We start from the raw sequence: 20802 nt of genomic DNA on the forward strand, positions 1-20802 counted from the left end.
GTGGCAGGCCATGTGTATTGAAACCGATTTTGCGAATGCGTGAAGAGACATGCCCTGGCTAGTTAATGTCCTAGAAGACGCCTCCCGAAAGTCCTCAGTAGCGTCGCGGCAGCGATTAAACGTGGCGGCTCTTATTCCATCTCCTGCCGCGTGCCAGGTTCGTTCGGTGATCAAGTTCTTGAATTCACAAAACATACAGCCGATGGAAATTCATCGTCAGCTGTGCCATGTGTATGGGCCAGACGTCATGAGCAAGCAGATGGTGCGTCGTTGGTGCAGGACATTTACTGAAGACCGGCAAAATGTGCATGACAACGAGCGCAGTGGGAGGCCATCGGTGATTATGGACGAGCTTGTGGAGCAGGTGCAGCAGCGCATATTGGAGGATCGTCGCGTCTCGATCACGGAACTCAGCAGCCCTTTCCCGCAGATTTCTCGGTCGTTGTCGCACGACATTGTTACCAAACGCCTCTTGTTCCGGAAATTGTGTGCCCGGCGGGTGCCGAAACAACTGACGCCCGAACACAAAGGAAAACGCATGGGCACGCCGCTGACATTTCTGCAGCGTTACCATGATGATGACGATCATCTCAACCGGATCATCACCAGGGATGAAACATGGTTGCATACAGCATCCCAGAAAGCAAGCAGCAGTCCATGCATTGGCGTCACAGTGAATCTCCATGCAAGACGAAGTTCAAACAGACTGGGTCGGCGCGGAAAGTGATGTGTACGGTGTTCTGGGACAGACAAAGGCATTCTGCTCATCGAGTTTCTGCCCAGAGGTGAGACTGTGAACGCTAACCGTTACTGTGAAACACTGGGGACTATGCGACGAGCCATTCAGAATAAGCGACCCGGTAAGCTCAGCGCCGGGGTAATCTTGCTGCACGACAATACGAAGCCGCATATGGCTAGACGCACTGCAGCGCTCTGGACAGGTTCGGTTGGGAGGTGTTCGATCATCCATCGTACAGCCCGGATCTCGCTCCCAGTGATTACCACCTGTTCTTGAACCTGAAAACGTTCCTGTCCGGTCAACATTTTCACAGCAACGAAGAGGTTCAGACGGCTGTCACACAATGGTTCGGCGCCCAGGCGGCGAACTTCTACGACGCAGGTATACAGAAGTTGGTCCCACGCTATGACAAGTGCCTGAATTCCGGCGGGAATTATGTTGACAAGTAACTGGACAAGTTCTGTATCTGTGGCAATAAATCATTGAATGAAATAATGTTTCCTTTTTGTGCACGACCCTAGGGAAACGTACTTTCTGGATGCGCCTAATAAATAATAATAAATATTAATAATTATTATTATTATAGTTTCTGTGACTCTACCACCCCTGAGAAAAATCCTGCTGGTGCCCTTGATTACAATGCTAATGTCAGTCCCCCACTCGCCTGAATACGTAACAACAAAAATATCATTGCGTCGAAAGACAGAGCACTCTGCAGATTTGTTATACGGTAGTGGGTTAGTGAGGAAGGGGAGGACTCGTACAGCTGACCGCTCAGAAGAAGATCCCTAACGGAAGTGAAGTGGCGTAGCAGCAGGCGACTCCACTATTAGGGTCGGGGGTGTGCACCCTGAGTGAAATACACATGTGGGCTCGCTGTAACGGGTACAGCGACGCAAGTCGTTTAGGGTTACCAGAAGTTCTCTTTTACCCGGACAAATCCTGTTTTTCGGGTACTAAAAATGCTCCGGGCGGGTTTTTAGGAAAATTTGGAAATATCCTATTTTTTGGGGTATAGACAGCTGCTTAACCTCAAGATTAGGAACAAAATGTTATTTGTAAACAATTGTTAATATTGTTTCCGTTTTCAATTTCAAAGTAAAGAAATACAACACTCTCAGTTGCAAGCGCAAACAAAATAAACTTTTCTTGCAACAAAGATAAATTGTTGGACCTTTGCGTCTCCTCTGTTGTCGCCGTCGCGCCGCGTGAGGTTTTGATTTCAAACCATTTGTGACATCTACCGCGGCTTTTGGTGAGCAGCAAGTTTCAGACAATAGGTATGAATATGCAATTCGCCGCGGCTTACTTTGATTTGAGTTTCATGACAGAATTCAGAAATAAACAGTATTTTTTAACTGCCGTACTGTTGTTGTTATATGGCAGTGGAGAAGTGAAATTCTGTCGATCAGCGATCTGAACCAAAAGAAAATGCAAATGTGTTTTTGGTGACGTCTTACAAAAACGGTTTCCTGACTTTAGGCTTGGAAGAAAAAAACTCCGAGGCAGAATGTCAATTTATGTTATTCTTTTAAAGTAAGAGACCAAGCTTCACAACCGTATAATATTAGGAGCATAGAGAATAAATATATAAAATATTAAGACATTTGCCTACAATGAGGCCTATTATTATTTATACGGAAAGGGTGTAAAATTATTTTACAGGGGTGTGTGATCTATAAGCCCACCAAAACACCAGTAAGCACAAAACGTGTCTCTTCGTCTAAAGTTAACAACATTTTGCAATCTAAAAATGCCTTCTTTTTAAAGTTTGTCAACTGGTAACCCTAAAGTCGTTGCCCTATATTCTTTTAAAATTCTTTGAAATACAATCTAAATAATGCACAGGATAAGCAATACAAAAGTATTCTGGCCACTGAAAGAAAAGCAGAAAATTGTTGCTGGGGACACACGCTCTGCGTGATTGACGCAAATCAACTCCCACGCACTTCACAAAGCCGCAGCGGAAGGCTTTCTGCTACCCCTAAAATCTGCAAATGGATCGATCCTTTCCTTCCCACCCCTCGTTTAGGGATCTTCTCGTGAGCGGTGAGCTGTATCTATGTATTAGTGCCGAAAATGAATATGTCACTGCTTAGGTTGTTACGTATTTAGGCGCATGGTGGATAACTGTTTCCAAGCACCCAACTGACGTAAGCATTGTAATATTACGTGGTTTAGAAATGCAGCAGAACTGTGCAACTGAGGTTAGAATAAAGACAAAGAAGTTTCAGCTACACAAAAGCACTCGTATGTGCCTAACGAAGGATTAAGTTACATTTACAGTGACTTCATTCAAGATCAGATATAACTTGGTCAATCCGTAGTCTCGGGTTTGAATCCCAATTCGGGCGTAGGTGTTCTTCGTGAGTGTCCCTTAATTTCATCGTATCACCATTCATTCTCAGCTTCGCGATTACCCAAAAGTGGCAGAAAAGCTAAGTAAAATAAACCAAGTCAATCGTATCCCCTACTTTATCGCCTGATAAATATATGTACAGGGTGAGTAATAAATATGGCTACACGTTTGAAGTAAATGTAGTGTGTTACTGTACAATGTAAAGGGAGATGGTGAATCGTATAGTAGACTTGAAACTTCGTTTTATCGTTTCAGATAAGAATTATGTGCTCGAGCTTTCGTCATTAGCCAATATGGTGCAGTGTAGTTCCGTTCCGCATTATCCCATTTCAACTTATTGCGTTTTCACCTCCCCCAGTAGAATTTCAAAAGGTTTATGTGACACGAATTTTCTAAGGCAAAACGGGACATCCCATTTCGTCTTATCCTGTTTCGCCGTACACACAAAAAAATTCCCACCTGGGAAAATTATCACCTTGAAGGGTAATTCATAATGGGAGCGCGCAGAACTTAAGATGTTGCCTACCTTGGCTCCCCATGACGACCCCCTGGTTAGGTTAGGTGAGGCGAGGTTTGTTTCTTAGTATGAGTCCAAGAAACACGCGATAAATGCACGTTATATCAATGTAGCACGGTGTTTTATTACATTAATAATAATGGCCCTTCATGTCGATAATATTCCCTGGCGGGAAATTTTTTGTGTGTAAGGCGAAATGGGATGTTGCGTCTCGCCTTAGAAAGTTAGTGTCACATAAATCACGCGAAATTGTATTGGGGGGTGGGGTGAAAACGCAATATGGCGAAACGGCCCATAATCGATGGTGCTGAACATGCAGCAGCAAGTTACAGTTACCAGAATGAACGTGAGGACTTAACTAAACAACAGTTTGATGTAAGCAGTCGTTTCCTTTACTTTCCCACAGTTGACGAAAAAAAATATTACGTTAAAATCACATCTCTCCAGTCTCAAGATCATTCTGGTATAGAATCGCCAACGCTGCAACTGTAACTTGTTGCTGCATGTTCGGCGCCATCTTGGCTAATGACGTAAGCTCGGACGCATAACTCTTCTCTGAAATGATAAAATGAAATTTCAAGTTTAATATACCATTCACCATTTCCCTCTACAATGTACAGTAACAGACTATGTTTATGTCAAAATTGTGACAATATTTATGACTCACCCTGTATGAATTTACATTTTGTACAGTTTCACATTCAATTTTAGCCCAAATTTTTTAGTTGGTGTTGCAAGTACAACACATCTTCACTAAGCCTAATTATGCCTTACGGCTCGAATTTCAAAACTTTTCGTTCTTCTCAGGCTACTAGAATTGCGAAAAAGGAAGTTTTATTCTGGTCGACTTATCTCACATCCAACGCAAGTTACTCGAAATGGATCACAACGCTTTCCCTTCAATCGGCAAATTGCATTAGAGAGTTGTTGTTCCTTTGGTATCCAGTGATTCAGCGTCCTCTGCGTCACACGACGCACAGTCACGCCCTCGTCTGTTTTGATGAATGTCAGGAACTGCAGCCAAGATAAGCATCTCACGGTGAGAGAAGGTTGGATAAGGAGACAGAAAAAAAACTGGCCGTGAACCACAAATAAAACTCTGAGAGGGTCGTCTCTTCTCTATCTATCTCTCTGTCTCTCTCTGTCTCTCTCTCTCTCTCTCTCTCTCTCTCTCTCTTTCTTTCTTTCTTTTTCTCCGCCCATCTTAAATGAAGTTGACATGTCCGCGGAAGATCCATCCCGGACGTGATGCTGCTTTTTGAAACTAGCGCTCTGAGCAGGGTTGCCAACTCTAAAAGAAAAGCCCTAAGAATGGAGGCAAAATTCATATTTTTAAAAATTATATATTTTTTTGTTTTGTTTCCTTTTTCTCTGACCGCAACTTTGCGGATGAATGATGATGAGATGAAATCAAAAAAGGGCACTCATTTTCGGACCGGAACTCAAACCCGGAATCAGAGATTTATCTATAATTTCCGGAGGAATGTAAGATCGTTATTACAGATGGGGGTGTGATATCGCCAAAATAACAATAAATTGAGCTTTAGTGCAATACAGGGTGTCCAAAAATTTCAATACAAACATTTTTACCTTCCGAAGTTTTTAAGATGGAGATGTGAGACTTATGGCAAAGTGTGGGATAACTCATCATCTCAGTGCACCTTAGTTGCACGAAGCACGTCTATACGAAATAAATTCCACTTCTGCCAATGTTTTGGCAAATTCTTCTGACAGCATATATCCTGTTCTTCAATGTCCTAATATGTGGCCTGTGGGTTACATGTCTGGTCAATTTGCACCTTGTATACAAGAAGAGACAAAAAAAAGGTGGGAACCCGCAAAATACGTACTTTCGGAGGTATGCGCTTGTGCCCTGGTACCTGAAAATAAACCCAGGGCGTCTGTTGCGTGATTTTTTTAAGGTTTCCCCGATTTTCTTTGATTTATCATTTATTTTCCTTTTCTTTGTTTACAGTAGTTCACTGTGGCATTGGCACGAATGCCCCAGTGTGAATAACCAAATTTGTTCTGTCTTCCTTAACAAAGTTGGTTTTACAGCATTCTACGAGAAGATATGTAAGAATAAAGCAAAAGTTAATAAGAGTACGAGGTAAATGTATGTTAGTGGTTAACATTAATAATATTTTTGAATACAGATTACGTGTGTAATTGGTTGGGTAATGTTTTGTTAGGATAGATATGTTGTGTGCATTAGTGTTTATGAATAAGATGAGGGGTAGTCATTAAGACGATTCTATGAATCTATGATCTATGTTAAAGTATGTAATATTTTAGGTAGTGAGATGTTATTTTTTTAGCTTGGAGGTGTAAGTATTAATGTTGGGAATGAAGAAGGAATATGAAAGAACGAGTGGTGCTTGATGCAAGGATATTTGTGGGAGACCACAGGAGCGTATATTGTAGGCTAGCTATGCTATCTGCGAAGCCTGAAGAGTAGAGGATAAAATACAGGAGAAAGATCGATCAGAAATTGTAAATAAAATTATTCATATCAGTGAGATGATAATGGTGATTCTGGAGTTGGTAACGTTATTTCCTATGAGTTGGCAACCTGATTTCTTATGAGTTGGTAACCATATTTCCTATGAGTTGGCAACCTGATTTCCTATGAGCTGGCAACCTGATTTCCTATGATTTGGCAACCTGATTTCTTATGAGTTGGTAACCATATTTCCTATGAGTTGGCAACCTGATTTCCTATGAGCTGGCAACCTGATTTCCTATGATTTGGCAACCTGATTTCTTATGAGTTGGTAACCATATTTCCTATGAGTTGGCAACCTGATTTCCTATGAGCTGGCAACCTGATTTCCTATGATTTGGCAACCTGATTTCTTATGAGTTGGTAACCATATTTCCTATGAGTTGGCAACCTGATTTCCTATGAGCTGGCAACCTGATTTCCTATGATTTGGCAACCTGATTTCTTATGAGTTGGTAACCATATATATCCTATGAGTTGGCAACCTGATTTCCTATGAGCTGGCAACCTGATTTCCTATGATTTGGCAACCTGATTTCTTATGAGTTGGTAACCATATTTCCTATGAGTTGGCAACCTGATTTCATAGGAGTTGGTAAACTTATTTCTATTCATAGCCTAGGACCACGTGACATAGTGAGATAGCCCAGATATTGGACTCAGTATACGCTACTGGGAGACCAGTAAGAGTGTGTCGGTCTGGGATGAACATCGATACGACGGTTGATACCCGGGACATTATCAGGAAGGAAAGAAGGAGGGAGGGATTTCCTGGGAAGTATCGGGTACTTTAGAGGTGTATTACCTTGAACCTTGTATACACAGAGCAGAACACTTTTGTTTTCTTTTTTTCGAGAGTTAAACCGTATCTCACTAAAGTCGGGACGCGCTAACAACCGGCGTGGAACCATCCGCTCTGGTAGCGACGCACAGTTGCCGGATAGACCTACTTCAGGATTTACTTCCATTGTTCTCATTCTCAGCAAAAGCAACTGATTCTTTAACTATTACTTCTGTTCTTTCATTCATTTTTTTATGTTTTTACATACAGGTAGATCGAAGCATTAATTACACATGTACCAAATGTATCATTAATGTTTAGGAAATCGAGCAATCGCCAAGCGTTTCGTTGTAATTAATTGAACTCTGTATTGCCAAAGTCTGTATTATCCTGTAGCTTCCCAAATTATCTCACTTCACACACCCACATGTGCCTCCCCGATGGTACAGTGGTAGGGTAAGCGTCGTCGCCTTGTAATCAAGTAGTGCTGGGTTCGATACCCTGTCGAGAGGCACATAGTGGTTCGGATCCCACTTCCAACTGTAGGTCCATTCCAGATTAGCCGTAGTGTGCATAAAGTGAACTTTAAAACACCAACTCAATCAATCAATCAATCAATTCACACACAATTGATTTGTTCTTGATAAATTCTTCTCTGTAATACAGTAACTCAGTTCTGTGAAATTCTGTACAAAAGGTAAATTTTTGTAGGTTCCGCAAAATATAATTTAAAAAACGTGTTAACGAAACCAAGTTGTACGTAATTTGTTTATACGTTATTCGCCCTAATTTTCAAGAATTACATTTCATTTGTACGTTCTGAAGCTTCAACTATGTCACAGAAGTATAAATTCCATGTCGTTACAAAACAAAGGGCGAGTTTCGTATACAAAAACAATAGGCGGGCATAGCTGCGGTCGGTATTGAGTTGCGAAATAGACAAACGTCGCGGTGGGATAAAGAAGGCAAAGAGAGGCATAAAATCAAAGGAGAACGATTTGCCACAGTTGTTCATAGCACAAGACACATTTTCTTGTGTAGGTAATTATGATACGATACAACACAAGTAAAAATATGCCGGTAACTGATGCTTGCAATGTACCATAATAAAAACACAACAGAGGTTCTTTCAGTGAAGGTTTTCGGTTGCTGTGTAGAGCAGGAAGACAAAATGTTTCATGCTTGCCAGAATGTAAAATTGACACGGGAAGTTAACGTTAACCTACAATAAAATTCAGATTCAAACTTCTAGATTCGTTAAATTATCACTTTACGACGGAAATAACATATATTAGCATACTGATACGTACGTGCTTAATTTCGCGGGACGCTTATTTTTTTCCCGATCTTACCAACAGCTGATTAGCCTGTCCGTCTGTTTGTGCGAACGTGGCAACGTAGAAAACCCCCAACCACATGGCAGCCAACGTGAAGACAGAATTTGGTCGCGTTCTGCCGTTCTGCGTTCTGATTGCACGCCGCTTCTTATCGCGTCCCAACTGTAGCTCTACGCTTTCTTCCGATGCCGATCGCCGGCCTTTCATAAAAGATCAGGCACACTCCCTGTTTCCTTGAACTATTCATTCCAGAACTTGACATCAGGTGGCGCCTTCAGTACTTGGTGTGTAAGTTCCATCTAAACAGATAAATGTGTCACGTGATATGATAGCACTGCGTTTTTGTCGGATTTAAACACATTCTTAATTTATTGTATACAGTTCCTGTTTCACTAATACCACCTAACGGGACATGAACCCAAATAAACTTGGAGAGTTTTTCGCACGTTGCCATAAATTTCACTCCTCTTCTTGAAAACTTCAAAAGGTACAAAGGTTTCTAATCAGGGCGATACTTTGTGGACACCCTGTATTTTAGGGGACTTGGAAAAATATTTCGGGGTGTTATGGGCTTGTGTGGGTAAGTTACTCCTTGGAAACATTGGTGGGGAGATCGTGAGTGCCCTCGGCCACCAAGCTGGCTCTAATAGCAAATTGCCACCCCCCCCATCCACTTTCTTAATTAATCATGCAAAAAATCTCGAACTCTTGAACCATAATTTTAATGGCTGCGAATAGTTTCGAATTAGGAATAGTCATGTTGAAATGTGGTGGTTTCGTTGCGTACGAGTTGGTAACACTGTTCTATATGCCTGATTGTTTGCCTTCTCTTTCCACAGCCGCCTTCAACACGCTGAAGCCTCCTGAGGGAATCCCCGGCTTCGAAGAGACCGACGTTGAGTCGGCGCTGAACTGTTCGTGTGAGCCCAACTGCGACGAGACGACGTACGGCGTCGACGTCTCCAGCGCCCCCTTCCCCATCAACGACAAGGACTCTCCATTGGTCGTCAAGCAGGCGTCCCTCTCTCTGTGAGCACCCTGTTTCTATTTAAATTCGGGTATCCCATGACAGCTTTTCCCTATCTCTCTGGATCAATTGTGGCAATAAATGGATTAGGAGTCTACTCTCGTGTCGTGAATGATTGATTGATTGATTTAGTTTATTTTACTTCGCTTTTCTGCCATTTTTTGGCTAATCGCGAGAATAAACCCCTTTTGGTATATTGATTTAGGCAAATCTTTACATTCAAATTTACGAAGATTTCGAATAAGAAGACTCCCAGAGAGAAAGTTGTAGTCCCCTTCTCGTTTTGAATTTTGAACGTTTGAATCTGTCTCGACTCTAAATTTCGAAACGACGCTCAGGCTTGTTTCGTCTTGGCGTCATACGATGAACAAAAACAGCCAGTGGCGGCGATTGGGTTCCAAAACTTGGCGGGGGGGGGGGCAAGCTGCCAAAACTGGAGGTCAGGAACAGTTTATTTTTCCTTGGTAGATAAGGTTTAGCATAATGTAAGGGCAAAAAATGGGGGGGGGCAACTGCCCCGCACGCTCCCCAAATCGCTGCCACTGATAATATATGTTGGGACAAACGCAAGTAACCATACATTTTGCCAGTAATTTGAATAGGAAGATTAATTGATTGACTGGGTTTTTTTATTTTACTTCGCCTTTTGTGCCATTTTTGGCTAATTTGCGAAGTTGGGAATGAGTGATCAATGATATGATGAAATTGATGGACACTCACAAACATCCTTGCCCAGGCTGGGATTCGAACCCGGGACCCCTGGCGTAGCAGCGCGATGTGATAAACTCTCCGCTACGGGGGCCAGCGAATATAGGATTTCTAAACCTAAATGATGTATACTCTCACATGCAACCATCGCCTACCAAACGACTTTTCATTAGCCTAGGTGACGCGAGGTTATACCATCTTTGCTGTTATCTAGTTTAGAAGATCTTACAATGCTGCAACTGATATTTGTGATACAAGTCTGTTAAATTTCTATAGATATTGATATCATTATCAAACAGTAAAGCACGACGAGTGGACGAAATTATGTTAAGATTTCAATTGCTCAATTTTGTTTAATCTAGGAGTGCACAAGGTGTAGTGTCCTAAAAAGTAATTTAGGTTACCTTACTTTTCGAAACATCCTTGCACTACTTTCGATCCCCTCCATTATTATGGCCTTAAATTGCGTCAAGATTGACCATGATTCATCACTATCTAGACATGCTGTTCTGCCAGGTGGTCTGGAGATAAAATAACACAGTCGACCTTCCGACTCAATGTCGATTAATTCCGCCATCTTTAAATTACTTCTTCTTCTTCTTTTGACAGAGGGAAAAGGAAGCTACAAGACCGCATCTTACTGCACGTTTACTTCAAGGATCTCTCTCTGCTTAGATACAAAAGGGACTTGTTGTACGGCTGGCATGATTTGCTTGGTACGTATCCAAACTTTTTTTTCTCTCGTAGTATTGTTAAGCGTGGAGATGGCCGGAGTCGTGCCACATTACGTGGTGCTTTACGACCTAAAGGTTGGCTGAGTGTGGGTGGTCTGGAAGTTTAGTGCGAGCCTAGAAACACATCTAATTTGCCCTTGTCTTACATAACCCAAATGTACTTGATTGACAGGCGTCTTATTGAAGGCTTCTTGCATATGCTTGTTATAAGTTTGTTTTTTAAACCGTTGTGTCGCCCTAGTCGATGCGATTAAGTAACACATTTTTGTTAGAAGTGAAACATCTTTATGTTAATCTGTTGTAACTCGTACCAAGTTAATGAATCATTCCGTGCCTTCGTTATTCTATCGGTGACTTCAACACAATTGGAAATTTCATTCATTATTTCATTATTATTATTATTATTATTATTATTATTATTATTATTATTATATGCCAACTACTAATTCATATTGTACTTTCCCTAATGACTGTTTTGTGTTTGTATTATTGTCATTTTTATTAGTTCTGTAATCTTTCATGTTATCATTCCTCATGTATTCTTTTTCTTATCTTTATCACTTTCTTATAGATAAGAGTTGGTTGTAAGAGGACGAAAGAGGATGAAACACAGTTTCTTTATTAAATAGTATTATTATTAGATTTTAGATTTCTATTTATAGTTTTGGTTCGCCCATTAGTGGAATATGGGAGTGAATTATGGAACGTAGCAGCAAATAGTCACACCGAGAAAATTAAATGAATTCCGAAATGATTTATTAGGTTGCTTTGTATGAAAATGAAGAAAAGTTACATATCACTAAATTATGTGTAGTGGTTAGAGATTAATTTACCAACCTTAAGCTCAAGAAGGAAATATATAATTAATTTATTGATACAAAACATCTTGTCAAATAGGATTGATAGTGACTACTTTATACGTATATAACGTTCCAAAATACAAAACAAGAAAAAAATCATTATTATTAGTAAATTTGAAATATGGTGGTGAATTTTAAGAATACTAATGGATGATTTTAACTATGACTTCCCTTAAAATATTATCTTTAGGTATAAGATGAGGTTTACTGTAAAAACCATCATGAATTAATCCTTTGATACAGGCCCGTACCCAAGGGGGCAGGGGGGGCCATGCACCACCCCCCTCGAGCCATGAAAATTTTTAATTTGAACGTATAAAAACCTACAAAAATTACGTTGACGGCTTTTCAAGTTTTGCATGAATTTCCATTTTGTCCTTCGGCAAATGAATAGGTTGTTTCTGGACAGAATCAGGCTATAAAAGTCTACATTCTGCAATATTGGGCTATTTAGGGTCTATAACCATTAATGCAAGGTTATCAGACGTTCCGATTTAATCGGGACAGTCCATTGCTTTTAATCCATGTCCCGAGTTTTCGTCTCGGCTCGGACACTACTTGCTAGAAGGGAAAGAAGAATTTTGCGCCACTACAGACATTGTACTGGTTATGTAGGACTTTCTGTAGAATACTGTGTACATTATTCAAATTGTCTGAACTTTTTTATATGTCAAAAACAGTTGTTTGCACTCGACAAATAGACACTCATTATTGAATGGTTTCTTCTATTACAGTGTCACAAATGTTTCACATAATTAGAATAGAGGGGAATTTTCTATACTCTTTTACATTATGGAAGAAAGGTTCCTCAATGACTGCAATAGAAACCAACGATATAAAGGGGGCATGTAGCTCTCCACCCGCACCGCAAGGTGTTTGACCCTTTAAGTCACCACTGAACAGAAGGATAAAAAAAACTTTGTTCTCTTTCTCCGACATCAGGGTTTTTCTGCAACTGATGTCCATTCTGCCACTCAATGGCTTAGGGTTAATTAATATTATGTAAATAGGAGAATCTACTTCCTAGCAGAATCGTTGCTAGATTTTTGGGGGGGGAAAATGCCTACTTTTAACATATATTGTTATTTGTTCAAAACACTCAAGAAATTAAGTACATTATTATTTACGAAATTCTGTCAATCGGAATTTGTTTTACTACAACTTTTATTCTTTTCTACTTGTAATTGTCTTGAACATAAATACACAGTGGTGTGACCGTACAACAGACAACTTTCACAGTGTGCAGAGGACATCAAGGCCAAAAAATTCGATGCTACGAGCCGTTGAAAATGGCATTTTCTATCCCACATGTATGCAACCCCATTTAATAGCTTCTTGGTTGCCACTGTCATTTATTTTTACTGTCGAATAAGATTATAAAAGCGAAAATACACCATAGAAACAATATTATGCAAGCAGACACACTGCCAGGGTGAAGTCAATTAGCCGTTCCCTTCAGATAATAGTGGCCGCGGTGGCTCAGTCGGTAACGCGTCTGACTACCATGCTCAAGGTCCCGGGTTCGATCCCCGGCCGGTTCAAATCCGGGAACTTTTCTAACGGTGGAAGCGGCCCCGGCGTAACATGGGTAAAGGCGGTCATGGGCGTGATTCTGATCACATCACCCCCACTCACGACCGGATCAAGAAAGTGTGGGGCGTTACCCCCACACCCCCTATACGCCTTCATGGCGTGGTGCTATGCACAGGGGAACACTTTACTTTACTTTACTTCAGATAATTTATTTACAAGGTTCGCACTCACTCCAAAGTCCTGGGTAACTGGAGGAGTCAGGAAAACAAGGCTAGGACTGAGGCCATTGGAAACAAATTATATTTAAAAAAACAACAACTTTCAAAACCTGGAAAAGTCAGGGGAATTAAATAATCTTTACATGGCAGAATTTGTAACCGGAAACACGTTTCGTTTTATCTTCCCAACAATTTTCCTTCTTGGGTAATATTGCTTCCCAAACGGTTCTTTCATTTATTTTCAAAAATGTTCAACAAACGTGATTCATTTGTTAACTTACAAAGTTGAAGTGCAACTCTTATTATTTAGCATGTTAAATCATTACTCAGTTATGTAAAATATCTGGAAAAGTCAGGGACTTTGCAAAATGGGTGTGAACCCTCATCTATCAACCCCATACACATATGTTGCTTTTCGTAGGCTATTTGAATTGTTTGTATTATGCATACATGTAGTCTACCCGTATCGTACACTTTTTCTTTTCGCTCTCTGACAGAAACAAATGTCAGGGTCAACTGTAAATATTTGTCACGTGGTTGTATACATATAGGTTAGAAAATGCTGTTCTCCAACATTTCGTAGCGAAATGAGAAAATTTCTCTAACCACCCTCTACCATACACCCCCATATATATATATATATATATATATATGGTGTATGGTAGAGGGTGGTTAGAGAAATTTGATCATATATATAGTGTATAATATGAAAGAAAATTTATTATAATTCGCCTATGGGTCTGCCCCCCTCAAAAAAAATCCTGGGTACGGGCCTGCTTTGACACTACTCTTTGTGACATAGTGCTGTATGAGTTTTTTTTAAAACTGTTCTCAGTACTTTAAAATAAACTATTATTATCATCATCATCATCATCATGATGATCGTCATCCTCATTGTAACTGGAATCAGTGATAGATCCATTACACTCCACCATTTTCATCACACACACTTTCAGCATACTCATATTTCATCTTGGTGCCTAAGGATGTGATAATTTTCTACTACATTCGTTATGTTTAATGCACTTATTTCTGCATGTGAGGTGTGAATTTGATATATATGTGTGATATATATATATATATATATATATATATATATATATATATATTAGAAGTGTAGTGTGTGAGAGAGAATGTATGTTATAAATAAATATAAACATAATAATAAAATGTACTTCTTGAGATTCTTCAAATGCCTAAATCTCGTTCCATGAATATTATTTTCGTATCCAAAATATATTTTAAAAAATATCCGGATAATAGCGTAATGTAGTCAGGTTGAATTCCCATTATACGAATGGCATTTTTATTGTCCGTCTAATAAATATTCAGATTAGTGTCCAGTTCTAGTCCACAATATATATTTTATTTTACATAGCATACCTCAAACAAACAAAGCCGCACAGTACAGGGCGCTATGACGGCGGGAGTCTGGGGTTAGAATCCCGGGCTGGGCATGGGTGTTCTTTGTGAATGTCCATCAGTTTCAACATATCATCACTCATCCTCATCTTCGCGATTAGCCAAAGATAGGAGAAAAGCTAAGTAAAATAAACCAAATCATTCAACCGAATCTAGTAAAATCGTTATGATGACGTCGTCCCGTTCATAGCAACGACATCCAGAACGTATCCACAGAATATCCTTGCTAGATGTCCAATGGATGTCTTTTTGACGGCCATGTGGATTTCCAAAAGATATCCAATGGATGGCTGTTGTATATTGCTGGGTATCTGTTGGATATCCAGAACTTCATTACTGATATCAGAGAGATATTCGTGAGAAGTCTCTTGGATATTTTTGGGTGTATGTGTATAAATATATCTTTACACGTTTCTTGCCTATCAAGAACAAGGGCTTGCAATGGACACATACGGCATTTGATTCTCCAAAAAAGAAACGTCCGCTTGCACTCTACCTCAAACCAGGATTGTTAAAGGTTCATGAATTCTAATGGGTTCTATTCGGTTACACATTAGGACCGGAACATTTTTTTCCTCGCACAATTAACATTCGGTCCAATTTGCGTATTGCTTCATTTTAATACAGAACTTGGATTCCATTTAAACTGATTCGGAAGAAAGGTTCCTGGACCGAATTGAAATATGTTACAGATAAAAAGGTTCTTTACGGTCCAGAACCCATTTACGCTTGCTGATTATCTCTCCTGGACCGGAATTGAATGTATTTAAAATTCCTGAACCTTTAACAACCCTGCCTCAAAGTGGTATCGGTATGCCAATCAGATTACATACAGTTCTATAATACAAAACGTTTAAAGTTTATGACGTCCGCTAAAAATCATAAAAATTACATGCTCTTCGCCGCCATATTGAATAACTGAAATCAGATGTGTAATACTGACAATCTCTCAGCTTCAAATGGTTATAGAGCCTGCAAATATACATAATATGTCCATCTTCACCCGCTTGATTCATAATATTTGCCCATATTAACATTTTGAAAAATACTAAGATATTAATTATCAGGTTAAAAAATTAACTTTCTTTTAACTTACACTTTAATCGGTTCAATTGAAAATGTAAAGGATTACACCTTACATACTCATGACGACCGTTAAAAAATTAGCACCATGTTTTGATCTTATCTGGAAGATTTTTTGAGATCCTCACTTTAAATACCTCTTGTGAATATGATATTAACATATCTGTGACAAGCGGATAGAAGTAGTCCTTCTTTTCACGGAAAGATTGACGGTTTAAAGATCTGTTTATGCCCACTAGATAAGAATGACGTAAAACATGATCGTCAATCTTTTTGCAAGCTGCGTCCATGGTCAACCCGAGGGTTGTGTGAAAGACTGACAGCTACTTGGAGAGACCACACTCCGACTTTTCGTCAACCCTTTGTGTGGAGACGTTCCGTTGAGTCTTGGATCGTCTGCCTCCTATTGTTCTTGGATGGATATATCGGGAAATTGGCTCTGGTCAAGTTCAATGGCAAAAATAGTTGCCATTGGCGCCCTCCGTGTTTATTCCTTCCTAACAAAGAGCGCCTGTCAGTTGTTTATGGAAGTGGATGGTGAATATACAAGCTCATCTTGTTTCGCTTCCTTCCTGTGTGGGAAGGATTTGTTTTCCTTGAGAGTCAACATCCTCTACGCATTGGCAGCGTGGCAAGAAGAAGCTTGCAGGAACAATGGTCGAGAGAGGAATGAGGGCTATCCTAGACATGAGATCAGATCAGCTAAGATAGCCGCAAGGTCAGCGTCCCACTACGCAAGAGGCATGTAGCTTGGGCCTGCTGCTTAAAGTGGAATGCTAACCGCTGTGATGTGCCCGATTAGGAATCGAACCTGGAATCTCTTGATTAGAAAGAGACAACACTATAGTGAAGGCCTGAACAGCTAATATAAACCACAGATTTTTGTATATTGTGTAAAGTACTGATTTTGCAATAATAATAATAATAATAATAATAATAATAACAATAACAGTAATTCATGTTCTAGATTGATGTTCAGTTGCATCAAACAGTGATCATTTTTCATCTCTTAATCCAAAGGACCTCCGTAGCATAGTGGTTACTTAGCGCGGTACGTCGGCAATGTTCCCTGGTTCGAATTCCGACCTGGACATGGGTGCTCTTTTTGATTACCATTTCATCAATTTTATCGTATCATCACTCATCCTCATCTTCGCGATTAGCCAATGGAAGAAATGCGAAGTAAAATTAATTAATTATCTTTTAATCTGTCCTCACTTTACAGTTTTGTTTTTAAAGTTAGTTTTTACCAAAAATATGTTTAGATACGTGAGTCTTACGAATTGAGTAAAAATCGAATATTAGTGAATTTTTCGCAGACTTTCTCAGTTATGAAAAGAAACATATAGGTTTTTTGAAAATAAAATCTTAGGAAAAATATCAGAACCCTAAAAATTATCACTTTGAGTTTTTGCTTGACCGGGTATCGAACCTGAGACCCCTAAATCACAAGGCGAGGAGGTTACCACTGTGTAATCCGAAATGCCATGAGCTGAAAGAGATGAAATAATCAGAGTGGAGAAAGTTACTTAATACTGAAATGCATAATCTATATTCATCCCCAGATATTATTAGTACACAAGAATACTTCGGTAGGAAGGCCGTGTAGCACGGTAGCTACACTATTGCGATAGGAGAGGGTGGAGATACATACAGGATCAATGTTTATAACCTCCCTTTCCGGTTATGCCACTAACAACAAAAAATCCAAAACTTCCTCGTCAACGTCCTTTACCCCTTTCAGTAGTAGTAGCATCTGGACAAAATGGTGTTCTTGTATTTTATTTACTATTTTTGTTATTTACCGTCGATATTTTTGCCACTTTAGGCTAAGTGGAACAATGAGAACGAATGATGGTATGATGAAACTGATGAGTTTGAGTGTTTAAGTCCACTTTATACACAGATAGGTTAATCGCGACTAGATATACAGTTTAAAGTGGGATGCGAACCACTATGTGCCTCCACCGGGTACCGAACCCAGGATCCCTTGATTACAAGGCAACGACGTTATCAGGAGGACCCGATGAAATTGATGAAGGGTCATCCAGAAAGAACACCTACCCAGACCAGGATACAAACCCTGGACTCCTGAACAGTGTGCAAATTAGTGGGGGGATGCCGGCGGTTCTCCCCCCACAAACAATTTTATCCCTAGCCTGAGAAAAATATGTTTATCCCTATCAGGGATGTTTCTATCCGCCTCAAAGAAAATGAAATTGAAAGAATACAGCATACCAATTATTAACTTGTAACAAACAGAATTGAAAAATCATTCGTGTCCATGCACCCTTGTGGATTAAAGGAGGACACCATTCTGCAACTGACCAACATCACCGAGACAACAGCTGGCTGTTCTTCACTTAAGTTTTCAAGGCAAAGTGCTGATATTTTACACATATTAAAGTGTTCACGAGATACTTGTAGGTAGATTAGATGGACGTTAAGTTTGAACTTGGTAATAGAAATTTGGTCAGGTTTTCGGTGTTACTAATTCGATAGTTCTTATTGTGTAGGAGTTTGGGTTGTCTTAGAACAGTGGTTTCCAACTTCAAAAGATCCGAGGGCCAAAATTATATCCAGCAGTTGATTGGCGGGCCGCATTTTTTTTGGGGGGGGGGATTAAAAATAAAAAAAATTGTAAGTACTGTACTGAGAATGTAGTACTTACTTTCGCATGACCTAAATTTCTAAAATGAGGCATTAGAAACAATGGAATCACAAATCAAAATTGTATAATTACAATTTATTTCATAAAAACCCAATACTTATGGATGAATTGAAAGAAATGAAAAACACACCATACAAATAAGAATCCTTCATAGTAAGTGTTCAATGTGAAAATTGAGGCCGATCTTCTTCTTTTATTAAAGTTGGAATGTCTACTTCAATTTCTGTATTTGAAAGTCTCAGAAGGTGAAGCAGTCAAGAATCTACCAATCGACTTCTGTAGCGGTTCTTGATTAACTTCATTGAAGAAAAATCACTTTCACACGTGTACGTTCTGCCGAACATCGATGTCATTCTTTGCCCACAACTACGAAGGTTTGTAAAGCGTTCCTTTGAAAGGTATTTCAAAAACTCTGGCCCCTTTCCTTGGCTAGTTTGAAGGAACACAGCGCCTTGCAAATCACACAATTCAAGTTGGAGAGACGCTTCTTGTTCTTCGATGTTAACGCCAAGAGGATTGCTAAATAGCTGGATGCTGCTTTTAAGTTCTTCAAAAATCTTTAAATCTGGAGTTAAACACATCTATTATTTCTTTAATATGTGCACTGAATTCAGAAAAGTCCAGTGTTTCTTCGTCTTCTGCTAGCCGCCGACAACTTGAAAAATGGGCCAGGTTATTTCAAGGTTACTCCAAAGTAACGTTGAAAATATTCAGTTTATTACGAAACCCATTTATGTTTCCCATTAAATCTGACACCAGCTGGTTTCTTCCCTGCAGTTTCAAGTTGAGTTCGTTCAGATGACCTGTGATATCTGTTAGAAACGCCAGTTGTTTAAGGAAGTCTATACTCTGAAACTGTTCCTTCAATAAAAATTGAACGTATTTTAATAAAAATACATAAAATTAATGTATTTTGCAAACTGGCTTCGCGGGCCGTCAGTTGGAAACCCCTGTCTTAGAATGTAAATGTACAAAATGTTTCTAAATTAATATAAACATATAAATATTATCTTAATATTTATAAATCTACCTTAGAACCAATGTTTTAAGGTACTTAGAACCGCAAGGCAAAAGTTTAGTTCACTGACTGGTAACATACCGGGTGGTTATAATTAAAGTTACCCAACTCAGAGCCCTCTGGAGCCTGTTTGAGGAAATTGTTCAACTGTGAAATTTGGTGAAACGACTATTCAGACCATGGGGAAGAGAATGGTAATGAAAAAAAAAATAGTTCCATTTTTCGCCACCAGGTGCATATGTGGCGCTACTAAATTTGCACAGCTCAGAAAACCTACCTCCCAAAATGAAACCACAAATATGGCACAAGTGTGCATAAGCAAAAAGCCTAATTCGCACAGTACTTGGAATCGTAGCACACTGTGATAACCACTCCGCCACGTAGGTCGACAAGAAAACTATAGAAAGTTTAAAATTTGGTGTAACTAAATGGATTGATTTTTTAAAAAAGAAATTAAATGCTAAGAAAACATGTCTCTAATGATCTCATTGTTTTCCAGCGTCTTTTGGAGGGATCATAAGCCTGTTCCTTGGCTGCAGCATCCTGAGTGCTGTGGAGCTGGTGTATTTCTTCTCCCTGAGGATGTCCTGCCGCTTGAGAGAAACGAGGATGAAAACGTCTCCAAAAGAAATGATGAAACGAAGGTTCTCTCTCGATAGGAGGCATCTCTGGAGATACAGGAACGACTTCGTTCCAAATTACGAACTGATATAACGTGTCTGTTATTTGTATGTGTATTTGTGTTGAGACCTTGGCCTTTAGTTACCACTGTATTCAATGAATTTTTACCTCTACTTCTATGCATGGAGTAAGTAGCATCCTATGTATGTACAGGATGTCCCTCAAGTCCCGTTACCATTACAATCAAACATGTTCTATACCTTCCTTCTTCTTGTGTGTGTGTGTGTGTGTGTGTGTGTGTGTGTCGAGATCCTCTGGTTGTCCTCAGGATGGCAAGGCGATATTCCACTTCTACCCATACACACTGCACCATATAAACATCAACTGCTTGCACAGCTGCAATGATCCTGCTGCAAAGTATATAGCTCTTGTCTGGTCTTTCGGTGGTCGTCCTACATGCTGGCAAGGGAAATGGGGAGCGGGGAATACGCCGCAGACCAACCAGACAACAGCGGTGGCGCAGAGAGTTACGATGTCGCGGGAGGAAGTGCTACGCGCACTTCGTTCTACAGGCTGTTGTGTTTCTTATCGCGCTGGATTGGTCGCTTCCCCGCTCCCCACTTCCCTTGCCACGGTGCCCGCCGTAAGACTGGACAAGAGTTATAACAATA

The 20802-nt window shown here is 39.9% G+C and overlaps 1 protein-coding gene across 2 annotated transcripts in view; it reads left to right on the top strand.

Moving 5' to 3' along the window:
* The window catches only part of LOC145987103 (pickpocket protein 28-like), a 39381-nt gene extending 18705 nt beyond the window's left edge, over positions 1–20676 (top strand). For both annotated transcript variants that reach the window (XM_083121578.1, XM_083121579.1), the window contains 3 exons: positions 9076–9265; positions 10581–10687; positions 20010–20676. In XM_083121578.1, the coding sequence (XP_082977704.1) occupies positions 9076–9265; positions 10581–10687; positions 20010–20224 (512 nt within the window). In that variant the 3' untranslated portion in view covers positions 20225–20676. The remainder of the gene's footprint in view (positions 1–9075; positions 9266–10580; positions 10688–20009) is intronic.
* The last annotated feature ends 126 nt before the right edge of the window (positions 20677–20802 follow it).

The sequence above is a fragment of the Lepisma saccharinum genome, chromosome 4 (assembly GCF_977018435.1).
Source record: "Lepisma saccharinum chromosome 4, izLepSacc3.1, whole genome shotgun sequence".
NCBI classification, from domain to species: domain Eukaryota; kingdom Metazoa; phylum Arthropoda; class Insecta; order Zygentoma; family Lepismatidae; genus Lepisma; species Lepisma saccharinum.